The 26,038-nt window shown below is 42.0% G+C and overlaps 1 protein-coding gene across 1 annotated transcript; it reads right to left on the reverse strand.

Moving 5' to 3' along the window:
• Window positions 1–22,820: 22,820 nt before the first annotated feature.
• OTUD1 (OTU deubiquitinase 1) lies at window positions 22,821–25,805 on the reverse strand. The gene has a single exon (XM_035029511.1). The coding sequence runs from the start codon at window positions 25,499–25,501 to the stop codon at window positions 24,056–24,058; it is 1,446 nt and encodes a 481-aa protein (XP_034885402.1). The 5' UTR covers window positions 25,502–25,805; the 3' UTR covers window positions 22,821–24,055.
• Window positions 25,806–26,038: the final 233 nt, after the last annotated feature.

Genomic DNA, 26,038 nt, shown 5'->3' on the forward strand with positions numbered 1-26,038 from the left:
GGGCCCTCCGGGACCCGGGAATGGACCCTTGTTGTGGTGAAGCCAGAGGGGGTGCAGCAGTGACTCCCTGTAGACATTATCCTGAACTTTGAGAGAAGGGCCTTCAAGCTGGTGGAAATGAAGATGCTCTGGTTCAGGCACCAGAGAACATCCTTGCCGAGCACTGCCTTGAGCTGCAGAAGAAGCCTTTCTACCCAGCCTCATCAGCTACATGAGCTCTGGCCCTGAGGTGGCCATGGTCTGGAAAAGCCCCAACGTGGTCTGCACCTCAAGGGCCATGCCAGTGACTCCATGGAGGGGGCCCAGAGGGACACCAGCTGTAGTTCCAGAGCAGTGAGCTGGTGGAGCAGGCAGACGAAGGCCACCAGAGCATCTATAGCCACCTCAGCAGCCACCCAGGATCAACTACCTGTGTCACAAGAACTTGAGCCCACTCCCATGGTCTGCCCATCTGTCCCAGACCACCTCCCTGTCCACTTCCTGCCCCGCCCCAGCCCAGAGGGGTTGAGCAACCAACTTTATGTTCCTTTTAGTATCCTAAGTCAGCAAGAGATTAGACCAAACCCTTTCTGTACTAAAGTGCCAGACAATCTTTGGAATGTCTCTCAAAGTGTGTAGTGTGACCTCCCGTCCCCCAAAGGGGGGGATATCAAAATTCATGTGTTGTGTGTGGGGGGGGCGGATTGCTTATTACAGTTTCTGCCATCTCTGAGCTAGGAATGAGGACTTTATGCAAAGCTGTAAGAGTTTGAGAGTAGAAATAAATCTTAACCTCTCGCAAAAAGAAAAAGAAAAAAAATTCAGCTCCACTCCGACCCTACCCTCATAGGTATTTTGTGAAAAACTCTTACTTTTTTTCTTTTCTTTTCTTTTCTTTTTTTAAGATTTTTATTTATTTATTTGACAGAGAGAGACACAGCGAGAGAGGGAACACAAGCAGGGGGAGTGGGAGAGGGAGAAGCAGGCTCCCCACAGAGCAGGGAGCCTGATACAGGGCTCCATCCCAGGACTCTGGGATGAGGATCTGAGCTGAAGACAGACGCTTAATGACTGAGCCACCCAGGCGTCCCACTTTTTTTTCTCTTTGACTGACAACTAATAAGACAAAATCTTGCAATAATACCCATAATACGTTAGCCAAACAGTCTATTCTGTAGGGGCATCCTATTTGTACTAAGGGCCATCAGTTGCTTGATATCTATTAGTTAAAATCAATCAAGTAGTAGTAGCTGTTCTGGTGATGACAGATTTGATTGTTAATTGATTATTATATCAATTAGAGGGTCTTTAAAATTCATATAAAGGTATTTTTTAAAGACTCTGCTTTTGGAATTTAAGTAAACAACCATCATTTACCATTTTTCAAAGCTTACTACCCTTTTGTTCTACTAACAACACCTAATGAGCCTAATAGCCAGGAATTAATGAAATTTAAAGACTGAGAAGTGTCAACACAGGCATGATCTGTGACTAGTTGACAAACAGCGCTCAATTAATGGATTTCACGGGTGGGTTTGTTAATATGGTGATTCTATTCTGGGAGTCCTCATTAGAAGTCACCACTTCATCCTCAGCATGTCAAACATGCTTCCAATGGATGAATTATCATGATACAAAAATAGATTGCAGATAAATCCCTCAATTTTACTTGGGCAAATCCACGAATAAAGTAACCCAGATTGTTACTTAAACTTATATTTAAAAAGGTAAGAGATTTCAAGTAAAAATATAAAATTAGCTGGAAAACATGGACTATTTTTCTAGATTATGATTTTCTTACCTAACACTTAATAAATATTTATTTACACTGGGTTAGGCAGGTAAAAGAACTATTGGGATTCTAACAGTAGACTCTTCAAATCATGCTTAAAGGCTCAAACGGAGTACTTACTTAAACAGACCAGGGATATATTTTTAGACCCAGTAAGAGGTATGGTCCACAATATCTGTCCTTCATCCCCTTTTGTTCACTAGAGTTGCCCAAATCTCACGATAGCCCATTCAGCTAGAAAATCCACTTTCACATATGTTATAAACCAGCTAGGTTATCTCTCAAAGGAAAATGAAAAGCATGCAGTGTCATATTTCCCAGAGATCTCTAATCTAGACTAAAACTAAATCCAAAGTCTTAAGTATTTTAACATAATTGGAAAGGATCATTTAGTTCCTTACTTTCAAAATATGATTTTTTTATATTTAGATCTGAATGACTCAAGTGTGCAGAATCAGCAAACACATGCAGAACACTAAGATAAATTTACATTAACAGATTTTATTATATTAACTGAAAGTTGTAAGAGCTTCACATGCTCTAATAAGCCCAGGGAATGCACAAGAACTAACAATGCCAAGAACAAATTAAAAAAGAAAGTTCAGATGTCAGACTGAGTTCAAAGACATCTTTGGAAATGGTTTGTTTTCAAGTTGAAAATTTTCTAACTGACTTGAAAATAAATCTTATCATTATTTAAAGAGAATTTGTAAAAATAATCATTAGCACAGGAAAGGTCTTGGTTTAAAAAAAAAGCTAAAGTCTAATGTAACTCTTTTTTTTTAAAAATCAAATGAAGAAATAAAAAGATGGAATATATTCTATAGGCCATAAGGACCTTGGGCACAAATTAAGAATTCTTAAAAATTGAGGCATAGACTGCTCAACGACGATATTCTCTGCTCTAATGGTAAATTGGTCCAACATATTTCCTTTCCCTCACAGGGGCCACAACACAGCTTGGGCATAAAGGGGAAAACTGTGTCAGCAAACTTTCATCACACTACAATTTCTCTTCTTCCAAAATCCATTCTGCATTCTGCATAAATGTTAATATGGTGAAACATGAAAAAAAAAAAAAACTTAATCAGGTATACAGAGTGAATTAAGACAAACTTTTCTTCCCAAAATCAATTTAGTGAATTTGAAAAACCAAGCAGAAATAAACTACTGATACCTAAAGGAGCTGTATGCTGGCTCCCACCTTTTCCTCAAGCCAATGTATTTAAGGTAATTCTGCATTTTAAATGAGCATTAATTTATTTTTTAAAATAAGCTTACAGTTTAAAATGTCTTTAATGCAAATTGCTACAAATGATTTTTTTTTAAAGATTTTATTTATGAGGCGTCTGGGTGGCCCAGTCGGTCAAGCGGCTGCCTTTGGCTCAGGTCATGATCCCAGGGTCCTGGGATCGAGCTCCACGTCTGGCTCCCTGCTCAGCAGAGAGCCTGCTTCTCCCTCTCCCTCTGCCTGCCACTCTTCCTACTTGTGCCCTCATCTATCTCTCTGTCAAATTTATTTATTTATTTGACAGAGAGAGAGAGGGAAAAAGCATAAGCATGGGGAGTGGCAGGCAGAGGGAGAAGCAGGCTTCCCACTGAGCGAGGAGCCCCATATGGGACTCAATACCAGGACCCTGGGACCATGACCTGAGCCGAAGGCAGATTAACCCTAACACTTAACCAACTGAGCCACCCAGGCACCCTTACAAAGAATTTTTTACTAAGAATTATTTCAAAGCCAAAGAAAATAACCCCCACTGTGGAAAAAGGATTTAGTCATCATTATTTTTTCACTTAATACTCACCAACCTACTTACATTTTTCTCATATTTTATAGTAAAACATGTATAAAATATATTTCATTTGACAAAAATCCATACATATACTGCAATACATTTCCCCCATCTCTAGATTCTAGATAACCTAGAAGTATCCAGCAACTTGGCCAGAAAACTTCTGTATAGTCCAGTCCTTACTTATTACCAATCCAGAGAAGCATTATGAGACCTGGCTCACTCTTGAATGTTAAGGTCCATCTTGCATTAATTAGAACTGATTTAACTGCAAGCATCACAACAAAAAAAATGTTTTCAGCAGGGATCTGAGAGTTGGAGCGTTCCACCACCTTGAAATAAGTTTGAACTTTATAAAGCATCTTCATGCTTTATTTTTGTTCTAATCTCAACCTGGAAAATTCATATTCCTTAAAAAAGATTATCTATTGGTAGCCAGTGGTATGCTCATTAACAACAGCTCTGTAGAGAAGGAGGAGGAGACAATGGCTCTAATTTGTAGCCCTACCAAATGCCATGATGTAAATACTCCCACCATGGCTGATTTCCTGCTGCCAATTTGACGTTGGCAAATGCAGAGTTGTGAATAGATGCATGGTATTTCCACTCTACAGATCCGATTGACATAAATAAACTCAAGAGCGTAGATAGTAGTAAAATGAACTAAATTAGTTAAGAAGTGATGACTTGAGTAGATATCACTTTTGTTTTTAACACAAGTTATTAAAGTTTATCTAATGTGATTCTTTAATCATGGCTATTTAACAACCTCCCCAAATTCCTGAAAATCAACTGAGCAGCCAGGAAGGGCAGACTCCAGCACACCTCTGCTATTCTGGTAACCTCTTTCCTTGGGTCTGTTTTATGTTCTTTTTTCTAATCTCTTAAGTAAAATACTCACTTTAGGTCCTTTTACTTTCTTTTTTTGTTTATCAAGACCATTAAGGAATTTAATCACGAGAAGTTTTGGCTGCATACCATGCAGATTTCTAAACATTAATTTTCCCTTTTCTCTTACTTTGTAAATAGTCTGTCGTTTGTATTATTGACCAAATGCTACTTAGGAACATTTGTGGTTTTTGTTTTTGGTTTTTTATCCATCAAGTTAGAGTGTTTTCTTTAAAAGTATTAATTTCTAGTTTTACTGCAGTGTGACTTGAGAATGTGGCCTGTATAATTGCTAAGGCATACCTCAGATAGATGTTCTAAACCACTACAATAAAGCAAATATTATAATAAAATGAGTCCAGTGAATTTTTTGGTTTCCCAGTGCATATAAAAGTTATGTTTGCATTAAATGTGTAAAGGCATTATGTCTAAAAAACCATGCACCTACCTTAATTTAAAAATGTTATATTGTTAAAAAGTGCTGACCATCATCTGAGCTTCGAGCAAGTCATAATTTTTTTACTGATGGAGGGTCTTGCCTTGATGTGGATGGCTGCTGACTGATCATGGTGGTGGTTATGGACTGTTGGGGTGGCTGTGGCAATTTCTTAAAATAAGACAACAATGAAGTTTGCTGCCTCAATAGACTCTTCCTTTCACAAATGATTTCTCTGTAGTATGCAGAGCTATTTGATAGCATCTGACTCACAGTAGAACTTCTTTCAAAATTGGAGTCAGTCCTCTCAAACCCGGCTGCTTCTTTATCAACTAAGTTTATGTAATATTCTAAATCTTTTGTTGTCAGGTGAACAATCTTCACAGCATCTTCACTGGGAGTAGATCACATCTCAAGAAATCGCTTTCTTTGCTCATCCAGAAGAAGCAATTCCTTTACCGCTCAAGTTGGATCAAGAGATTGCAGCAACTTACATCTTCAGGCTCCACCTTTAATTCTGATTCTCCTGCTGTTCCACCCCGTCTGTAGTTACTTTCTCCACTCAAGTCTTAAGCCCTTCAAAGTCATCTGTGAGGGTTGGAATCAACTTCTTCCAAATTGTAAATGTTGATATTTTGACCTCTTCCCATGAATCGTGAATGTTCTTAATGGTATATAGCATGATGAATCCTTTCCAGAAGGTTTTCAATTTATTTTGCTGAGATCCATCAGAGGAATCAGTGTCTATGACAGCTATATATAGCCTTATGAAATGTATTTCTTAAATAATACGACTTGAAAGTCAAAATGACTCCTTGATCCATGGACTGCAGAATGGATGTTGTGTTAGCAAGCATGAAAACATTAATCCTGTACATCTCCATCAGAGTTCTTGGATGACCAGTACATTGTCAATGAACAGTACAGTTTTGAAAGGAATCTTTTTTTCCTGAGCAGCAGTTCTCAACAGTGAGCTTAAAATATCCAGTAAACCATGTTGTAAACAGATGTGCTGTCATCGAGGCTTTGTAGTTCCATTTATAGAGCACAGGCAGAGTAGATTTAGCATAATTCTTAAGGGCCCTAGGATTTTCAGAATGGTAAGTGAGCATTGGCTTTGGCTTCAAGTAACCAGCTGCATAAGCCCCTGACAAGAAAGTCAGCCTGTCATTTGAAGCTTTGAAGCCAGGCATTGACTTCTCCTCTCTAGCTATGAAAGTCCTAGGTGGCATCTTCTACCAATAGAAGGCGGTTTCATCTATATTAAAAATCTGTTATTTAGCATAGCCACCTTCATGAATGATCTTGGTTAGATCTTCTGGATAATTTGCTGTGGCTTCTACATCAGCATTTGCTGGTTTCACCTTGCATTTTAGTCTTATGGAGATGGCTTCTTTCCTTAAACCTCATAAACCAACCTCTGCTAGCTTCAGACTTTTCTTCTGCAGCTTCCTCTCTCAGCCTTCATGGAATTGAAGAGAGTCAGGACCTTGCTCTAAATGAGGCTTTGGCTTAGGGGAATGTTGTGGCTGGTTTGATCTTCTCTCCAGACCACTCAAACTTTCTCCATATCGGCAATAAGGCTGTTTCCCCTTTCTTATCATTCATATGTTCACTGGAGTAGCATTTTCAATTTCCTTCAAGAACCTTTCCTTTGCTTTCACAACTTGGCTAACCGTTTGGCTCAAGAGACCTAGCTTTTGGCCTATCTCAGCTTCTGACATGCCTTGCTCACTAGGCTTAATAATTTCTAGCTTTTGATTTAAAGTGGAGATATGAGACTCTTCCTTTTCACTTGAACACTTAGAAGCCAGTGTAGAGTTATGAATTGGCCTAATTTCAATATTGTTGTGTCTTGAGGAATAGGAAGGCCCAAGTAGAGGGAGAAAGACAGGGGAATGGATGGTCCATGGAGCAGTCAGAACACCCACAACATTTATCAATTAAGCTCATCATCTTATATGAGTGTGGTTCATGGCACCCCAAAACAATTACAGTGGTAACATCAAAGAGCACTGACCACAGATCACCATAACAAATATAATAATAATGAAAAAATTCAAAATATTGCAAGAATTACCAAAACGTGACAAAAAGACGTGAAATGAGCAAATGCTATCAGAAAAATGGCCCCCGTAGACCTGCTCAATGCAGGGTTGCCACAAACCTTCATTTTGAAAAACACAATATTTGCAAGGCACAATAAAGGAAGTGCAGTAAAGCAAGATATTCCTAACCTTTTAAAGTCCATTAAGATTTTATTATTATGAAATACCTTTGTTAGTAATACTAACTTATGGAGTATAACCCAGAAACATTATATCCTCTTTAATCCCCTTGAGAATCTGACGTAATAGTATCTGAGCTCAGAATACACATGAAATAAACCCAAGGCAAAGCCTATATGCATGCTTTGTTGGTGGGTACCAGCCCAGGGCAGCAAGAGTGGGGACTGAGGAATAGGGAAGGAAGGAAAGCTCTCATGACAATCACATAGTCACACAGGATACCTCCAGGGAGAGCATGTGAAATCAGTGCACCTCAGAACAGTCCAATGGGGAGAAAGAAGACAAAATGATTGTGGATCTTTCTGTTCCATCTTCTAATCATCCAACTTCACCCCAGTAGGCATTAAAGCTCTGTGGTAGAGTTTGCAAAAATGGCCACAATAATTCCTGCCATTCTTGTATACATCCTTGTCCGTATCCCTTTGTAATGTGGCTTTGCAGCAACTCCTATCAAGAGCACAGGTCTATTTCTCTACCCCTTGAATCTAGTTTTGGCCATATGACTTTCTTTGGCCAATGGGACATTAGCACATATGATGCTGAGCAGAGATTGAAAAGCTCACATGCATTGGGGCATGCCCTCTCTTGCAGCTTGGAACCTCACCACCATGTACATAACCCCAGGCTAGTCTGTTGCCACAGATGGAAGCTACATGCAGTTGTCTCAGCTAACACTGAACCAACGGCCAGACATGTGGGTGAGTCCCCACAGACCAACCAGCTGCCAACTGTTAAGGCCTATAGCTCCATTCTATACTCTCCAGCCAGAGGAGCCAATGTAGACCAGAACAGCCCAGTCACCCTCAGAATTGTGAGAAAAAAAAGGATTTGTTGTGTAAAGATGTTACATTTTGGGGTGCATAGCAAAAACCAACTGATGGACTCGACCACAGTATAGATTGGATTAGCTGGCCCTTTGGGCAGCTGCTGGAGAACTGAGATCCTGTGATCCATGGTTCAGTGTTTCCTTGGAGTCCAGAAGGGGTGGGAGGAGCTGTGGCTTCTGGGGCTCCGATCCAATGTCACTGAAACCATGACAGTCCCCCCCATAATGGGTGTGATGGGTGCCATGCTGAAGCTGCACTACGGGGGGCAGCAGAGGCAGCCAATGGTACCAGGAGAAGACATGGTGACTGGGATCTCCCGCCCAGAAGGGACCAACGTCAAAATTTGCAGGCAAAGCCAAGCAATATGGGGAAGTGCATAATCTATACAAAGAGCTATTTTTATCTTGTGTGAGTTAAGACTCTTGTTTTTAAGTCATTGAAAACTAACTTGAATTAGCTTAAGGGAAAAAGTTAATTTATGACAAGGATGCAGGAAGGCAGTGGAGCCTTCAAAAGAGGTCAGTGCTGGAAATGAAAATCTGGAGATTCTCACTCCATCACCCAGATCTCTCACCACTTTATTTCATTCTTCTCCTTTCTGCGAACCAGCTATCTCTTCTGCTTCCCCAGGACTCCATGGAAGAGGTTACACCCAGGGCCTCCTAAATTCAAATGTTACCATCCCAGGCCCACAAATATGCCAAATTTCCAAAAGAATGAAACTGATAAGTGCAACTTCAGCCAGATGTGTACCCCAGAGCAGTGGGGGTGTAAGGCTTCCCAAGAATTGATCCCTGCAAATGGGGGCAGAGGAAAGTTTCCAGAGAAAGGGGGAGGGAACTGAGAAAATCAAAAGGTGTCAACCACATTTGCCCAACTTAAAAGATGAAGAAAACAACCAAAGTTCAGGAAGGATAAGGAACTCCCCCCAAGGTCACAGACTACCGGGGTAATGTCAGGACCTTAGCCCAGATCTCATCTCAAACCTCAAGCTTTTCCACTTCTAACAGAACTGTCCCATGAGACTCTATCAAAAAATACCTAAGATACATGTATTTTCTATAATTAGCATGTTTAATTCTATAATAAGAAAAAAAACAAACTTCTATATTAAGCCAAGATACATCAAGAAAAATCACTCCCTGTTTTAAAGTTGACCATCTTTAATGCATCATTTTTAACCTCTTCTTCCAGACTGTCGTTATCTTCTGTAATGTTGCCCCACCCCACCTATCCAACCATTTCCCCAGTGCTCCACAGGAACTTCTCAAGGTGACATAGAACTGTTTTTCTACTGATCTGAACGCACCACAGTCTTTGTAACGTCCGGCGTTCAGGGGTGTGTGGTCCCAGAGATGCCCTCCCCTCTTCCCCCTTTACCACTTGAATCCTTTCTCCCTTCACAGTCTGCTCTGAGTCCAGGCTTCTCTGTGAACCTCTTTTGACGACCCAAATCTTGTTGATTTTCCACTTTTCTGAACACCAAGAGTCAACTTATTCAACAACAAAAATTTATATTTGTGTCCTTAAAATTTCTTTATTTTTTATTTTAGAGAGAGAGAGAATGAGCAGGTTGAGGGGCAGAGGGAGAGGGAGAATCCCAAGCAGATGCCTTACTGAGTGTGAAGCCCAATGCAGGGCTCAATCCCAGGGCCCTGAGATCATGACCTGAGCTGAAATCAAGAGTCCGATGTTTAACCGACTGAGCCACCCAGGTGCCCTTAAAATTTCTTTTCTTATTTTATGTCCCCACTAGACTATTAATTCCTTAAGTAGGGGATGATGTCTTGGTTTGCATCTCCAGGGGGTCACTGAAAGTTTCTGGCTATCTGAATACAAGATCTGCGTGAAGAGGTATGAATTTCCCAACCACCAGCTCTCAGATGCCTCAGTGACTAACCAGTGATGACTATTGTGGGGGCTTAATTACTCCAGCATGGAATCCACAGTCTGCTGGACATGCTGGTTCTTTTCTCTGCCATTTCTCTTGAAATTTCAGTTACTCTTATGCCCTGAGCGTATGTTTTGATTTGTGTTGACGAGACCTTCATTTAAATATAGACTAAACATAACTTTATTCGTTGCTTTCTCTCCCATTACACACAGATCTCTCATTTATGCCATTTCCAGTATCAGACACTAGTACAAGAACTCAGGCTTGATCATCATAATATAGCATTAAGAACTTTGCTGAACAACTCAAATCTGGAACACAGAGCTTGCAAGAATCTGTAATATATTGAATTTACTCTGGAATCATTATTTTTATTAAGTTCTATATATTCATACTTTTGAAAGTCAAATAGTTCAACCCAGTTTAAAATGAAAAACAATAGTTCCCTACCACAACCTTCCCCCTCCACAGAGGTAGCTGGTTTCTGTCCTTTAATCTTTATTCTGGCATATGCCTCATATTTAAAAATAACGTGCTTATTATTATGTGAATTTTTAATATAAATGTGATTTATACACACATAAATATATAATGTAGTTATATTTAACAAAAATATTTTTAAACTTCTTGGTTTTTATTTTTAGATAGTAAATATTGATTTTCTATTATGGAAGATAAGATTTTAATTCTCCTACACACATATATATACTTTCCCTCCACCTTATCTTCCCAATTATATATTTCATTTTTGCCAAATCAATATCCAGGCCATACATCTTATGATTATGTAATTATGTCTCACAGTTGAGTATAAACATTTCATATTTTGGTTATTATTTCCTTTTCTCATACAACTTTTTGTTCTCCCTAAAAATAATAATTGTCTTCTATTTGCTTCGTTTTCTGTGTTCCTGTCACTGACCTATCCCCGAACTATTCAACAGCAGTGTCAGTTCCCCTCTTGATATTCACACAGTTCTCAGAGGCAGCCCGCCCGAAGCCCAGAGCCCCCTGCTCCAGTTTCTCTGTAGAACAGCTGCCCAGATATCAACTTGGAGATTCCTTCCACCACCATTATGCGGGGTCCCTTTATCTCATCTGAGATGGAGGCCTGTTTCCTAGACCCTATGTCTTCATTTACCTTGGTTTACACCCTCATGGAGGTAGGACGCATGCCAGGAGATTTCTGAGAAAGGCCAAGGGGCTGGTACATTTTTTGAGAGTTCAGTGTCCAAAAATACGTTTGTTCTACCCTCATTCTTAATAGTTTGGCTGGTATAGTAAATATTATTTATTTTCAGTGCTACCCAAGATATTCTGGTCACCTGTCCCTTGATAAATGTCCCACATCTTTAGTCTCACTTTTCCAAGGTAAAATCTAGAACGTGCACTTTGGCTGGCTAAACTCTTCCAAGGACACACACCTGTGTAATTTCAGCTCAGAAGTCAGCAACATGAGACAGTGGCTGTTTCCTTTTTTTTTTTTTTTTTCTGGTAAATTGTGGAAACAGAGACATCTACTCCGTAGGGGAGGGAAAGCTCATAGCAGAACTTACTCATTATTGCTGCCAGCTGTGGCATTGTGGTGTCTGGACCTGGTGTGCTAGTGGAGAGATTTTCTCAGATGCAGCCCCCACAATAGTCGTTGGGTATGGATCCTGCCAATATGGCAGGTAAGCCTTCATTCTCTTGCTCACCAGAGCAGTCCATAAACACACTAAACAATGTAAGGTCAATAAACTTATCTGCTTAAACTAATGATATAGATTCTGCTGTTTACAATTAAGAATACTGATATGGCTGGGTATAGAATTGTAGCTTGGAAATAATTTTCCCTCAGAATTTGCGAAGCATCCAAGTTACAACATTTCTGTTGAGAAGTCTGATACCATTCTTGTTCTTAAGGTTCTGGATATAACTTATTTTTCCTCTCTGAAAGCTTGAGGCTATTTTTTAAATCCCTAATACTTTGTGAAATATCTATTCAAAATGACACGGTGTGGGTTGCATTCATTGGGCTGCCACACACAGTTGTACATGTTGTGCACTGCACCACTCTGGGGAGTACTATTCCCATCTTAAGCCATAGACACAACCTATATGGCTGTCCCTGATGACACTGTGGACATCCTGTGGGACCTTACAGTCAAGAGACTGCTATCCTTGAGTTCCAGGAATTCATTTGTATAATCTTTCTTCTCAACCATTGTCTTCATTCTCTCTCGAATACCTATTTGTCAAATATTGGGCTTCGCAGATTAGTCTCCTCATTTTCTTATTTGGTTTTTATTATTCATTCCATGTGTCCTTATTCCACTTTCTGAGAGATTTCCTCCACTTTATCTTCCAAACTGCTACTGAATATTTAACTTCAGCTATGCTATTTTTAATTTACAAGAATTCTTTTTAAAAATAGCAGCTCTCTGTTCTCCCGGATCCAAGATCTTGTCTTATTTCTCGGAGGATATAAATTAGGGATTTATTCACTTTTTTTCTCCATTTAGATTTTCTTGCATTCACTGCATTTGGTTGCCTTTCTCTTTCCTTCTCACTTACTGTTTCTTTTTCACTTATTGGCATCTCGCTTTTATTTTCGAGATGATATTAAATGCCTCGTGATCAATGGCACTGATATTTCCGGGAGAAAAGCTGTTTGGAATGTGTGTCCTGGGTGGCTCCCAGTGGTGGTTTCCTTCTAAATGAACTGGTGTGCCTGTTTTCCTGAGGATCCCAACTGAGAGACTCTGGAGGTCTTTTCTCTGGTCTAGTCTATTCTCCTGGGAAGAAATCTGCCTAACGGTTGGGTATGGCAGGTAGGGAAAGGTCTCAGCCTGGCCAGCCGGGACTCTCAGATCTGAGTGCAGGCAGGGGCTGTGCCGTGTCTCCATGTTCACTGGTTTTAGCCCCACGTGTACTGTCACCAGCCATGGTAACCAGTGTCTCTAGCCTTTGCTCTCCTCTGCAGAGGGGGGCTGCTTCTGGACTTTCCCCCCCGAGCCTGGTAAGGTTTTTGGCTCTCCTATCTGCTAAATTATTTACCACCCCTCTTTCCAGTGTCCACACTTTTATTATTGTCATCTCTTTTTCCAGGTTCTTTGTCCTTGTGAGATTATGATTTTTCCCCCCATCATTTTTCAGGAAGTATTTTGAGAGGGAAAGGTGGAAAATATGTAGAAAATGCCATTTTTAAAAAATCTAATATTCCCTCTATACTTTGAAAAACTTATGTAAGGCCAAATGTATGCCAGGCACTCATCTCTCCTCTTCCTCACTTATACATAACGACATAGTACTAGTGCATGGGATTATCCTGAGGAGTAAATGAGAACAGCAGGTAAAGCACTGAATTTGACTCTGATAATTGTGAGAACAATGGGGACCAAGCAATGCATAGCAAACGGCATGCACCAAGCCCAGAGGAAAGGGAAAGTTCTTCCCTGTGGTCCTGGGACGACCAGCAGCATCAGCGGCACCTGGAAACACGTTGGAAATTCAAATGCTTGGTCCCCACCCAGACAGACAAAAACAGAAACTCTGGAGGGGGCTCCGAAATCTGTCCTGTAGCAAAAAAGTCAGATGATTCTGATGCCCACTGCAGTTGGGACCCACTGATCTGGAGACAAGGAAATGGACTCCCTTCCACTGGAGGTGCTATCTGGGGACCCCCTGCAGTCACTGGATATGTCTCATGTACTAGGAAGCATGAGGCCAGCAGAGGTTTGCAAGATGAAAGCCAGAGAAGAGACAGACTTGTACAGGGAAGACCTCATTCCGGACCCCGAGGCCCTGGTCTTGCAAGCTGCGTCTTACGCTCTGTGAGCTACACCAGGATCCTGCCCAGCAACATAGGTCAGTCAGTAGGGCCCCCCCTCCCCTTGTTTGTTTTGCTGAAGCCAGTTGGAATCAAGTGTCCGGCATTTGCAATCCAAAGAATCCTGACTAATGTCAGACCCTTCCTTTTAAGAAGCAGAATGGAACTGACCTTCCCAGGTTGACCATTTACAGTGTCCTAGGAGCTGTGGCAAAGGGCAGCTCCCCAAGGCAGGCCAGCCAGAAGAGCCTGCCAACGGGCTCTGGCCCTGACAGGTTTCACAACGCTCTGAATTCCGTGTTTCCTCTGCTTACATATTATGGACAAATATGGATATAATTACACACGCAAGAATCAAATTGAATCAATTTACATCATCTTGGTATTTCAAGATTTGTGAGCGCCTCCATACTCATCCTGTTCATAACATTCATGAGTTTATGAATTTTCATCAGACTCCTTATTCTTCCTCTTATCTCGCTTGATCTTTCTCAACTTCACAGAGCACTTGCTCAGTCATGGAGTGAGATTCATAAGATCTGCCTGTAGTTCAAGAGTCCCTAAACCTAGCTGAACATCAAAATCACCTGGGAGATTTATAACCTATAATAATCCCCATGCCCCACTCCAGACCCAGCACACCACTCTGAGCCATATTCTGTGCACGTGTGTGTGCGCGCACACACACACACACAAATACAATAAAGATATAATATATATACACATACCTACATATTAAAATACACACACATACACATATAGATACTATAATAAAGATATATAAATAGAGGGGCGCCTGGGTGGCTCAGTCGTTGAGCGTCTGCCTTCGGCTCAGGTCATGATCCCAGGGTCCTGGGATCGAGTCCCACATCGGGCTCCCTGCTCTGTGGGAGGCCTGCTTCTCCCTCTCCCACTCCCCCTGCTTGTGTTCCCTCTCTCGCTGTGTCTCTCTCTGGCAAATAAATAAAATCTTTAAAAAAAAAAAAGATATATAAATAGAGACACATACATTCATCTCTTGGGGAAACTAAAGATCCCCATCTATGTGGCTGTTGGCATTGCCCTGAAAATTATGTTTTCTTAATACCAAAAATTTCATTGTCTGCTTCCTTAACAATGGAACAGTGAAATTTGAAGCATGAATATTTATTTTTTCTGAGAGTTGCAAAATTAAACATAGCTAATTTTTCATAGAGAATCATTATAACTGAAGCTCTCCTCCTCCACCCTGCAAAGTAGCCGCAAAAAAGGGCACGTAAGCAACACGGTCTAACATGGAAAAAGCAAATATCTGTCACGTGGGTTGCCATTTCCTTCTGCTCTCATTAACTGTGGACTCTCCCCTACCGAGCCTGAGTGTGGCCTTTACTCAATACAGGGCCCCTGGCAGCCACTGCCAGTCCACTGGGGAAAACACATATGCTGTCACCTAAAACTTTCCGGTTTAAAGTAAAGAGGCCCGGGTCCTAGTCCCAACACTGCCACTGGCTATGAAAATCAACCTCTCTCTTTTGACTTCATCTTTTTTAGAACATTATCCCTCTTTTTCCTTCCTGCTCAAAAGGTGGGGAGGATAAAATGAGATTTGCAAATCTAGGAAATTCAAAATCATACCCCCCAAATATAAGATCAAATTTGGTGGGTGAGACATTATATTAAACAGGATGCAAGCAAAACAGAATGTTGTATCAAAGGAAAGAATCCCACAGTTCGTCTTCTTTTTTTTTTAAGATTTTATTTATTTAATTGAGAGAGAGAGAACAAGAGCAGAGGGGCAGAGGGAGAGGGAGAAGCAGACTCCCCACTGAGCAGGGAGCTCGATGTGGGACTCAATTCCAGGACCCTGGGATCATGACCTGACCCAAAAGCAGACACTTAACAGATTGAGCCACCCAGGCACCCCAAGAATCCCACAATTCTTAAGCACATGTACCAAGATGGTCAAAATTTCACTTAAAACTCCCTAGTCCAAGGAAAAAAAGTGTATCCATTTCAAACATAATTTTGATATTTTCAGGCAAATGGAAGCTATCAACAAGTATTGATGAACAGAAAATATAAATGTCACAAATATGGAGCTGTACAGTAATCACTGTTTTCAAAAGCACTCTTCAAGTTTTGAAATAGAATTTGGATATTAAATATGCCAATGCAAAAATATTAAAAGAAAGTATTTGCATGAATAAAGAAAAGCAAAACCCTGTTCATAAATAATAATGAAGCATAATACCAGTCAGCAATCAATACTAAAAACTCATTTAAATCAGAATGAGCATAAAATAGAAAATCAAGATTAAACCTGAAAGGAAAGCTAGAAGCCAGGTTCAATGCACATAATGAACCTGTCCTGTGATTCTAAAGGTCGTAATTCCAGAAGTAGCTAACATTTACTGAGTGCTAACTCTATGCTTGAGATATATACATTATACATTATTTCTAATTTAATCCTTACTCAACCTTCTGAAATAAATACAGTAACTCTTTCCATTACACAAATGGATGCAAGGTTAAAGAGGTTAACTAACTCACCCAAAGTCATGCTTACAGTAAGTGGTTCACCCTCACACTGAACCCCAGCTAGCTTGACTCCAAAGCGCTCTCATGAGCAAAATAATTTACATAAGATAGGATTATGATAGCCTCCAGTTTTTAAAGATCTATTACCATATAGCCTGTGAGTTTACCTACTACTTAGCACAGTACTTACTCGCAAGGCAGTCAATATTTGTTGAATGAATATTTACCGCGTATTTCCAAGAAGTATTTTCCTTTCTTATCTATTCGGCATATTAGTGTGACTTGCCCAGAACACCTTCTTACCTAGATAAATGCAGCCACATTGACTAATGTGTTCTTTGACTCTCTTTTCTCCAGTCATTGTACAGACCACTATCCTTCTCTTGTGACAATACATTTCTGCAGCAAGACAGACAGATAGATAATTTGGATATGGACACTTAAGTCAGTTATGGCTTTCTTTACATCAGTTTTTTTAGAGAGGGGGGAGGGTCCGAGGGAGAGGGAGAGAGAATCTGAAGCAGACTCCACGCCCAGGGTGGAGCCTCATGCAGGGCTTGATCTCAAACCCCTGAGATCATGATCTGAGCCGAAATCAAGAGTCGGACACTTAACTGAGTGAGCCACCCAGGCACCCCTACATTATCAATTACTTTTGATTAACCCCTGCCAAGGCTATGCTTGTAATATAGCTGCCCTGTCTCAACTGGGAGGGCCCCCTTCTCAACAAGAACCTTAGTGACCATCTCTTGGGGTGGGTTATGCTTACAGTTGGCTGCTCTGACCCATTTATAGGGATTCTTATTAACCTTAAGAAAGTGAATATGAGTTACAAGAGTTATACTGAAGGTAAGCCTCATCTTTTTTTTGTTTTACAGATTTTATTTGAGAGACAGAGAGAGAGCATGAGTGGGGGGCAGAGCAGAGGGAGAGGGAGAAGCAGGCTCCCCGCTGAGCCAGGAGCCAGATGTGGGGCTCGATTCCAGGACCCCAGGATCATGAGCTGAGCTAAAGTCAGACACTTAACCGACTGAGCCACCCAGGTGCCCTGGTAAGCCTCATCTTATGGGATGAGGTGAGCTTTAGACATTTTCTTTAAAAGACTGAGTAAATTAGTAAGATCAGCAAATTAGTAAAACTTAGTAAAGACCACCTTATTTTAAGCACAGTAGACCCCATACAACTTTTCTAAAAGAAAACCAAGCAGGACAATGTAAATTAAAAAATAACTGGAAAATAGAGAAAGGAAGAGAAGTAAAACCAGCAGTACCCGAAAGAAGCAAGATCTATAAAAACATAAGTGGAAAAAGTTTTATATTGTTCTTTCTGAAGAAAACCAGGGCTTGCGTTGAAGGCCAGATTTTCAAGATATTTCTATATACTAAGAAACAATTAAGAATGGAAAGGAACTAGAAAAATAGCAGCCTTCTCAAAACGTGGAAGGCTTTGCACGTGTATATATTTAGCCTGCGGCAAACACTTTGTTGAGGAGCTGATAAGGAACCCTAAGTTGTGGCAACGATTAATCCTACTTTTGCGTCTTCGTAATGCGAAACAAGTTCAGGCCAATTTTATTCCCAGATACTTTCATACTATCATTTTCTTCTTAGAGATATTTTCACCCTAAACCATTCCTGATGAATAAAGATTTGGAGAAGATTGCTATTTTCCTGCCAAAAATCCATTTACCCTTCTTCCTGGGAACAGTCTGGATGATATTCCCCAGTTAGATAAGACCATCTGACAAAATTCGGGCCAAGAGACAAGAGCAGAAGCGAAGTGTGCCACCTCAGGGTGTGTGTGCTCTTTCTAGGAGCTATGGGGCAGGCAGGGTGGTGGCCCCAGCTTCGATCTTGCACACGGCGACAGTGTCCTGGGGAATGTGTCTTCTCTCAACCACAGCTGCTCTGACAGCCTGGCCTGCTCCCTTTGGAACAGTCAAGTGAGAGAGAAATCAGCTTCTGTTACAAGCTTAGCTAAACTATGAAAATCGCACTGTCTATTCCTGTAGGTTCCCGGTGCTTTCTAAACCCGTCTAATCATCTCTCTGCAAATCACCGCTATTCTGAGCAGCACTGGCTTCTGCCAACAGCCACGATCGATAATGTGGAAAGGTAATGAAAAATCTGTCAGAGGAAACGACTTTATATTGAAACGTTTAACGCACATCTTCAATCTCTCTTCTAATTCCGTCCTAGAATTCTGTGGAATAAGCAGTGACTGAGGTTTCCGTTTCAGGTGTCTACTGTTTATTGAGATAGGAGTGCTGTTTAGATTTTAAGTAAAAAATCTGTTAAGTCCCCCTAGGTCTGGCACTTTTCGGCGAGATGGCAAAGAGACAGTGAAGTGACAGCTAAGAATTTCCTCACAGTGTTCTCCCACTTCTTCATTCCTATTACATCACCAGGACAGGTCAAATTTCACTGTAGAAACAAAAGGTGTGAATGTCTCCTGTTGGTCATTAGAACTGAAGGCTTTATCTGAGTTTATTTTACAAATGGGCCGCACAGGTGTTACACGACCCACTGGTACAAATTTCCTTCACAATTACCTACTTTGCACACCATAAAACCACAGAGTCTACATTTACCCAGTGGAGACATAACACACATTCATTACAGGAGAATACAGGAGAGGGATTCCAAAAGACAGTTGTCACATTTGTACTAGACCTATCTATGTGTACTGGAATTTGGAGTCTTCAATGAAGAACTGATATTTGAATGACTTCACAATTAGCACATCTCGGTGAACCAGAAAACTAAATAGGAAAAGCAAAAGGAAGACACTGGCCGGTACCTACTCAAAAGCATTACATATGGCAGAGAGGAAGCAAACTATTAACCAGGCAATGACAAATCAACTGCAATTCTAAGGACTAAGACAGCTAACCTCAAGTTGTCTTGTCTTGTTTTAATATGGCAATGCATACATTCAGAGGTCCCTTAATGGGACAGATTCAGCATTTCAGAATACCACCACAGAATGCAAAAAAGAAGACAAAGATGAAAGCAAAGAAAGCTCTCTGGTTGACCCAAAACTAAAGCTTAAGCATGTTACTCATAGCTGAGCATCCTAGTCTCAAATTAGAAACCCATTTCCTATGATCTTAGAGTCAATTCTGACAAGCACACTTGTTGGTGTGTTTAAGTCAACGGAGGAAATCATGATGGGCTGGAGGGAGGAGACAGGAAAAGTATAAAACACAACGATAACAGTCCTAGCACTCTGAGGTCCTTTAAAGTACAAAGGGACTGTCACACCTCAGCATCTGCCAAGGCTTCTGGGCCATCCAGCCATGCCCATCGTGAAAGCCCTTAGTCATGAAAAAAGGAAGATTAAACTATATTCAGTTATTTTACAAAGGCAAATCAGTGCACCACAGATTGTTTCTTAAAGAATTTTATCAAAAGCAGTTTTGCTTTATATTTTACACAGAAATGGCTGTTCAATTAGAAAATTCACTTGTGAAAACCAGGCTAGATAACGGTTTTATCTGATGACAGTGAACTCTCTCTCTGACCTCTCCTCATGGAGTAACTGTCGCTGACCTAATTTACAGCATGAGGAAATAACGCTGCTCCTTTTCCCCCAGTAGATCTGTTTGGAATTGATTTGTGTGACTTGCCCAGCCCCCATTGACCAATGTCGTAAGGCTGCAGCCCGTCCTGTTGAACACAACAATCCTAAGCATGCTTGAAATCGGTCCAGCATTTCCTTCCCAACCAGGCTATAGAAAGAACACACAGCAGAACTAGGAATTGCTGTACACTGGCCTTGAGGTAGGTGTAACCCCTAAAGCAAGTCAGAGCAAGTCAGACAAGGCCACACCTTCACAGTTGCTTCAGGTTAATGGAAGTTCTATTTTTAAATAAGTTTTCTTAGTTTAGTTCCCAAGATGTTTGGAAGATGACACAAAGATAGCATCAAATTCTACTTTTGGGGTTTCAAAATCTATTTTTTTCCATTACAGACTTTACTGTCTTTTTTTAACACCACTTCTCTTTAAAATGCTCGGGATTACTTTGTTCGTGGTAACTCCCAATTAATTGTCGACTCCAGTCATTTTTATTTAATTTCACATCCACCAAATAAGTATTTCCCAAAGCTCCCTCTTTCCTTCAAGTTATTCTTTCATTCAACAAATATTTACTAAGTGCTCCGCTAGTTACTGAGTTGGAACCAAGGGATTCAGCAGGGAACATAACATATAGTCCTTGTCTATTGCACTTAGTACATTTAGGGAACGAAACTGAATTAGATGCCATCAAGTTGCTTGGTGCCTCTTTGAGATGGTTATAGACACTCCAGGAATGTCAAAAATAGTAATAAGGTCTGGGCTTAAGATTTCAGGTGACAAGTAAGTGTTAAGTGTGATCATGTTACACATTTGAAATACACACTTGAATTTATCCAGTATGTTTACCTGCATATTAAATTATCTGATGTCCAAAGGTTTAAATCTGTTTTTATTCTGTAACACTTTTCCTCCATATGAGCACACTGAATACCATGGTAAAATTTTAAGAGTTCAACTTTCTCACCTTTTAGGGAAAGAGGGAAAACACATAAAACAAGTTTTAATGAAGTAGTGAGATTAGCTCAAGATCCATTTTTTTTTAAATACCAAAGTTATAAAGAAAACAGTGCAACATAAGGACTATTTACCCAAACTGAGGCTTACCAGTTCTGACGTTCAAGGAATCCTAAGGCATCTCCTCTCCCTTACAGAATGTGGTATCTGAAGAAAGGCTTTGTGCCTAATGAAAATTTTGGCATATAAAGCACATGGGCTACAAGTTCAGAAAAATATAATTAAAGAATCACATGTAAAAAAAAAAAAAAGAATCGTATGTACATGTCCTTCTGGCACTTATCAATAGGTTTACTGCTTAGTCCAATTAAACATGAAAATGAGTACATTTTCTTATCTTACAGAAATATGAATGGAAAATGAACCAGATTCAAGAAATTAGGTTTTTGCCAAAATGTTGAAGTATTATGCCATGTAATTTTTAAAAATGAAACAGTAATTTAAAAAAATCACACTAATAGTGATTTGTATCAGTTTTTATCCATGGACCACCCTAGTAAAATTTTCAAGTTAATAGTATGATTTTCACACTAATTTACCTGAAACCACAGTTGGATTGACTTGAGAGATTTTACCCTCCTCCTGCAGACTTTATGGGGAAGGGAGTAAACTCTAAAGAAATTTTAGCTCACAGCCATCAAGTGTTTCCTTCATACAGTTTTGAGCCTCTTAGCTGCTATAAAGAATATCTGAAGGAATAAACTTTAATAAACTTTAATGAAATCTGTTTGCTGAAAAGGAAATTAAGAGTCAACCGCATTTCCACCTCTTCAGCTGCTTGTCTTCAGTGATCCAGGATGGCTGCTAATACATAGAACTGGTTTGGCCGTAGAGAATACACACTGAACCTAAGGGAGAGGCCAATACTACAGTTCTTCAAAAAATCAAGCCATAGAGAGGACAGGAAAGACATAACAAACCTTTTAGGCAAGACAACTAAAAAAAAAACATGCTGCCATGCAATACAATCTTAAGATTCATTAAAATTTTTCAAACACATCACCCTTGAGAATCTAAATCAAGGACTTGGGATTCTAATTGGAAAATGAAACAGAACCCAGAAGAATTTGTTTCTTCAAAAACAGTAATGCGGTTATAGATGGCTTTTTAGGAAATTCTATCTAATTTGTCTATTCATTTGTGTAAGTTTTAAGCAGACCCAAATTTTATACATGTGTAAATTAAGGGGAGAAGAGGGAAAGAAGCATATTTAGACAGGTAATTCCAATAAAATAATTTCTTTCCCAAGTTAATCGGTGAAGCCATGAAGCAAACCTCTTCTTACCCAAAAAACCAGAGACGCATGATTAGCTAACATTTAAAATAAATTCATTAGTTAACATTGAAAGGAAATTGTCCTGATAACCAATGGCTTTCTTCCAAAAATGTGATTAAGCAATGAACTCAAGCTCAAATGTGTCTATAACCGTGAAATATAAACATACGAACTATCAACTGTAAAGTAAAACATCTGAACTAGCTGTTTTTATTCTGCAATAAACAACATACCCAGATTATGTCTACAGGTGTACTTATCCACTAAATCCAATAACACATCTCAAAATTAAGAGATTCCCGTGGTCTCAAGATGCCAGACTGGATAAAAATTAGGACACTGTTTTGGTTATGCCCTGAAACATTTAAATCTGTGCTGAGAGTAAGTGAAACACAAAACTATGATAATTAAACGCTGTGCTGGTTAACATAGTACTTGCTCTTCCTTGTTTATTAGCCAACAGGTACCTCTATAGTTTTAGACAGGAATTATAACTAGAAATAATGAGAGCAATGTCCTGAATTACTCCATCTTTCAAAGTATATTTAACTAAGACTTATCCTTTGAAATTACTAATGATTATCCTACCCTGTTCATGTGAGAACTTAAGAAATTTCCCTCTTAATTCTGTGACATCTTTACACATGAGAAAAAATGGTATACATGTAAGAGACGCTCCTACAAGTGTCACGTCTTAATTGAAAAACCACCTTGGCCAAAAAGACGTTGTAAAAGTAAAATTACACATTTTATTCATTCATTCCATCAGCTGAGAATCGCTCTATTGTACAAATACAGTATTGTACAAAAAAATCACAAAATGTTACAAAATAAAAAAAAGTACAAACTGCAGTACTTAATAAATATGACTAGAAGTAAAGTGGAAATGAGATAGATTTTAGGTTGAACATTGTTTGACCCAGCAAACCATACAAGATCTGTTTTTACAGACATTTTTATTTGTACATAATACAGGGCAATCCTATTTTGCTTTTTCAAAGAATTTAAAAGGAATAAAATATTAAGACAGTATTCTCCTGCTATAAAACAACTGCCAAGGTTGATTCGAGGCATTTATGCTAGTAATTTCTTAAATCTTAGTTGAATCCAAGAAGCTATATAAAGCAGGAGGCTTATCTTGTCTCAAGGTTAAAATGCTTTTATAACAAAATGACAAATATAAATAAAAACAATCAGAGCGCCAGACAATCTACTCTAAATGCCAACCAAAGTACAGAATAGTCATCACTCTGCCATCAGCGAATATCAGACTTTCATTCAAGTAAGACCTGGTACTATCCCTTAAAGAAAATTCTTCCTACAACCTTCCCTTTTCTCTTTAAAAGGTTGAGCATTTCTAGAAAAATAATGATTTCCAAAACAACAATTGTTTTTCATTAAAACGGAATGGGCCAATCATCTGGCAACACAAATGCATCAATATCCGTTTGAAATAATTATCTAAGAATCGTAAAATTCAAATAGAACAACATAAAATAACTACTAAATCAGAAACTCTGTTCAAAGTAATAAACTTCATATAAAGCACTTCTCTGGCTTTATGCTGGAAAGCTGTTTGTCAAAATGGAACACGTCATAGATGAAGGTAACACCAATTTTTAAAAATGTTGTGCAAAAATACATTTTTATAGAAAACAGATGATCAGGAATGAACAAATTTACACCGTGAGAAACTAGCTTGCAAATTAAGTAGTGGCCAACTTTATACAGCAAATTATAAATAGCAGTAGGATCACCCAAAGCCATCATGAAACATCATTTAGGTGCCCAGCAACCTTCAGCTCTGAGGAGAAAACATTCCAAAAATGATTAAGGCATTATACCTATGGTAAATCTACTAGGAAGTTTAAAAGTGCTATTACCCTGATTAGAGTTCATAATTCTCCCAACACAAATTATGTATGCAATTCTCCCAGGGTGTAGGTTTCCAGACACTTCAAGAGCATGCATTTTGTTCAATATACATTTTGGATAGGGATATGGCCATGGATTTCGCAAGTTCTTCATCGCGTTTTCTTTGCACTTGAGTCTGTCTGCACCAATTGTCATACTCTGGGTTGGGATAGGAGTGATCAAACACCGCATCATAATGTCCATTACTGAGCCAACTGAGCCAAATGCTAGGCCTTAGGGAATCCTCTGGGCCCAAATAGTGAATCATGGTAGACACTGTGGGGCTCTCCAACCTCCCTCCAGTAGTTAAATGTATATTCACATTCAACATCTGCCCCATGGCCAGCAATTCCGGGTAGCCGGCCCACGCCCCGTCTTGAGCAGCAGCGATGATGAACTCCCCCACGTCGCCCTCAATCAGGGGGCTAAAGTGGTCGAGATGATCGGCGATGTAATGCACGGTCTGTTCCCTCAGCTCCCGGTGCAGGCTCTGGTCTCCGTACACCGTCTTGCTGACCGCTCGGTAGAGGCAGTTGCCGTCGGGAATGATGTGAAATCGGTACTTACTCCTCTGTCGCAGGTACTTGTCCTGCCTCTCCACCTCCGCCAGGTACAGGGCCAGTTTCTCGTCTCTGGGATCCGACCTGGAGGCGATCACCGCCTCGGCCGCGCCGCTCGGGGCCGCGTCGCCGCTCCGCGCCGGGGGCGCCTCCGCCTCCGGGTCGGGCCGCCGTGCCTCTTCCGCGCCGGGAGGGTCGCTGCGGTCGCCCGCCCTCTCCCAGCCCCGGAGACTCCTCTCTGCCGGGTGCTCCTCGCCCCACGGCCCGGGGCTAGGCTCCGGGCTCCCCGGGGGCGGCGCGGGGCCTCGGTGCTTGGCGGTGGCCAGGGCCTGGCGGTGCTCGCTCAGTCGGAAGTTTCTGTCGGGACCCTCCCGGGCCGCGTTCAGGCCCGCAGGCTCGGGGCAGTCGGGCCTCAGCAGCTCCTCCAGGAGCCAGGCCGAGGAGCCCCGGCGCGGCGGGACCGGGGCGCCGGGCGCCGGGGCCAGCAGGAGGCAGCGGCTGCGCTGGGAGGCGGGCGCCGCGGCGCCGGGCTCGGGCCCGTGCAGCAGGAGCCGGTCGGCGCCCAGGGCCCGCACGGTGATCTGCGCCGTGGACGTGTAGTGCGGCGGCAGCGGCGGCTTGCAGGACCCGCCGGGAGGGCCGGCGGCGGCCGAGGCGGGGGCGGTGGCCCCGGACACCATCTCGAAGCAGGGGGAGAAGGCGGGCATCTTGGCGGCGGGGGCGGCGGCGGCTTCTTGGGGCTCGGTGGCCGCGGCAGGCTGGCACTCACCGGTCTCGGGCTCTGGCTCGCCGCTGGCGGGTCCCGGGGGCTGCAGAGAGACCTTGAAGGGGGCGGCGGCAGCGGCGGTGGCGGGGGGAGCGGGGGCTGCGGCCGTGGGACCCGGTCCCCCGGCTGGGTAGTGGGTGCAGACGCTGCTGTAGAGCTGCATGTCCCTGCCCGCCGCTCGGGCCCCTTATAGGCGCGGCGAGCCCGGGTGAGGGGGACACACCCTCCGGGCCCGGCGGAGGGGGCCGGCCGGGCGCGATGACCCAGTGCACCTAGAATAGAAATGACCGAAGGGCCACCGGCCGCCGGCGCGTCAAGAGCCGCAAATAGCGCCCGGGTCCCCGCCAAATTCCTGCTGCGCCACAACGCGCGGTGGGGGCGGGGAGGGGACGCGCGCTCGACCCCGGCCGGCGCGCTCGGTCCGCAGACCCGGGGCGCCGCGCCCGCTGCCGCTGCTCAGGCCGCGGCGGCCGCTGGGGACTCTCGGAGAAAGCCGCCCGCCCCGCTGGAGCGCGTCCCGCCGGCGAGGAGCAGTGCAGGGCGCGCGGAGGGGCCGGGAGGCGGGGCCGCGGTTGTTTACCTCAGGCCCCGCGGCCGCGTCACGTGGGCTCGCTGGAATGTGCGGCTCGTCGCGGCGCCCCATTCAACAGCGCGGGCTCGCCCCGCCCTCCCCGGCCCGCGCCCCGCCCCGTTCGGCGGA

The sequence above is a fragment of the Mirounga leonina genome, unplaced genomic scaffold (assembly GCF_011800145.1).
Source record: "Mirounga leonina isolate KUSES-001 unplaced genomic scaffold, KU_Mleo_1.0 Mir_242, whole genome shotgun sequence".
Lineage (NCBI taxonomy): Eukaryota > Metazoa > Chordata > Mammalia > Carnivora > Phocidae > Mirounga > Mirounga leonina.

What these genes read in the sequence shown, in the direction of transcription:
- OTUD1 (XM_035029511.1), bottom strand. Translation starts at nt 25,501, where the DNA reads ATGCAGCTCTACAGCAGCGTCTGCACCCACTACCCAGCCGGGGGACCG.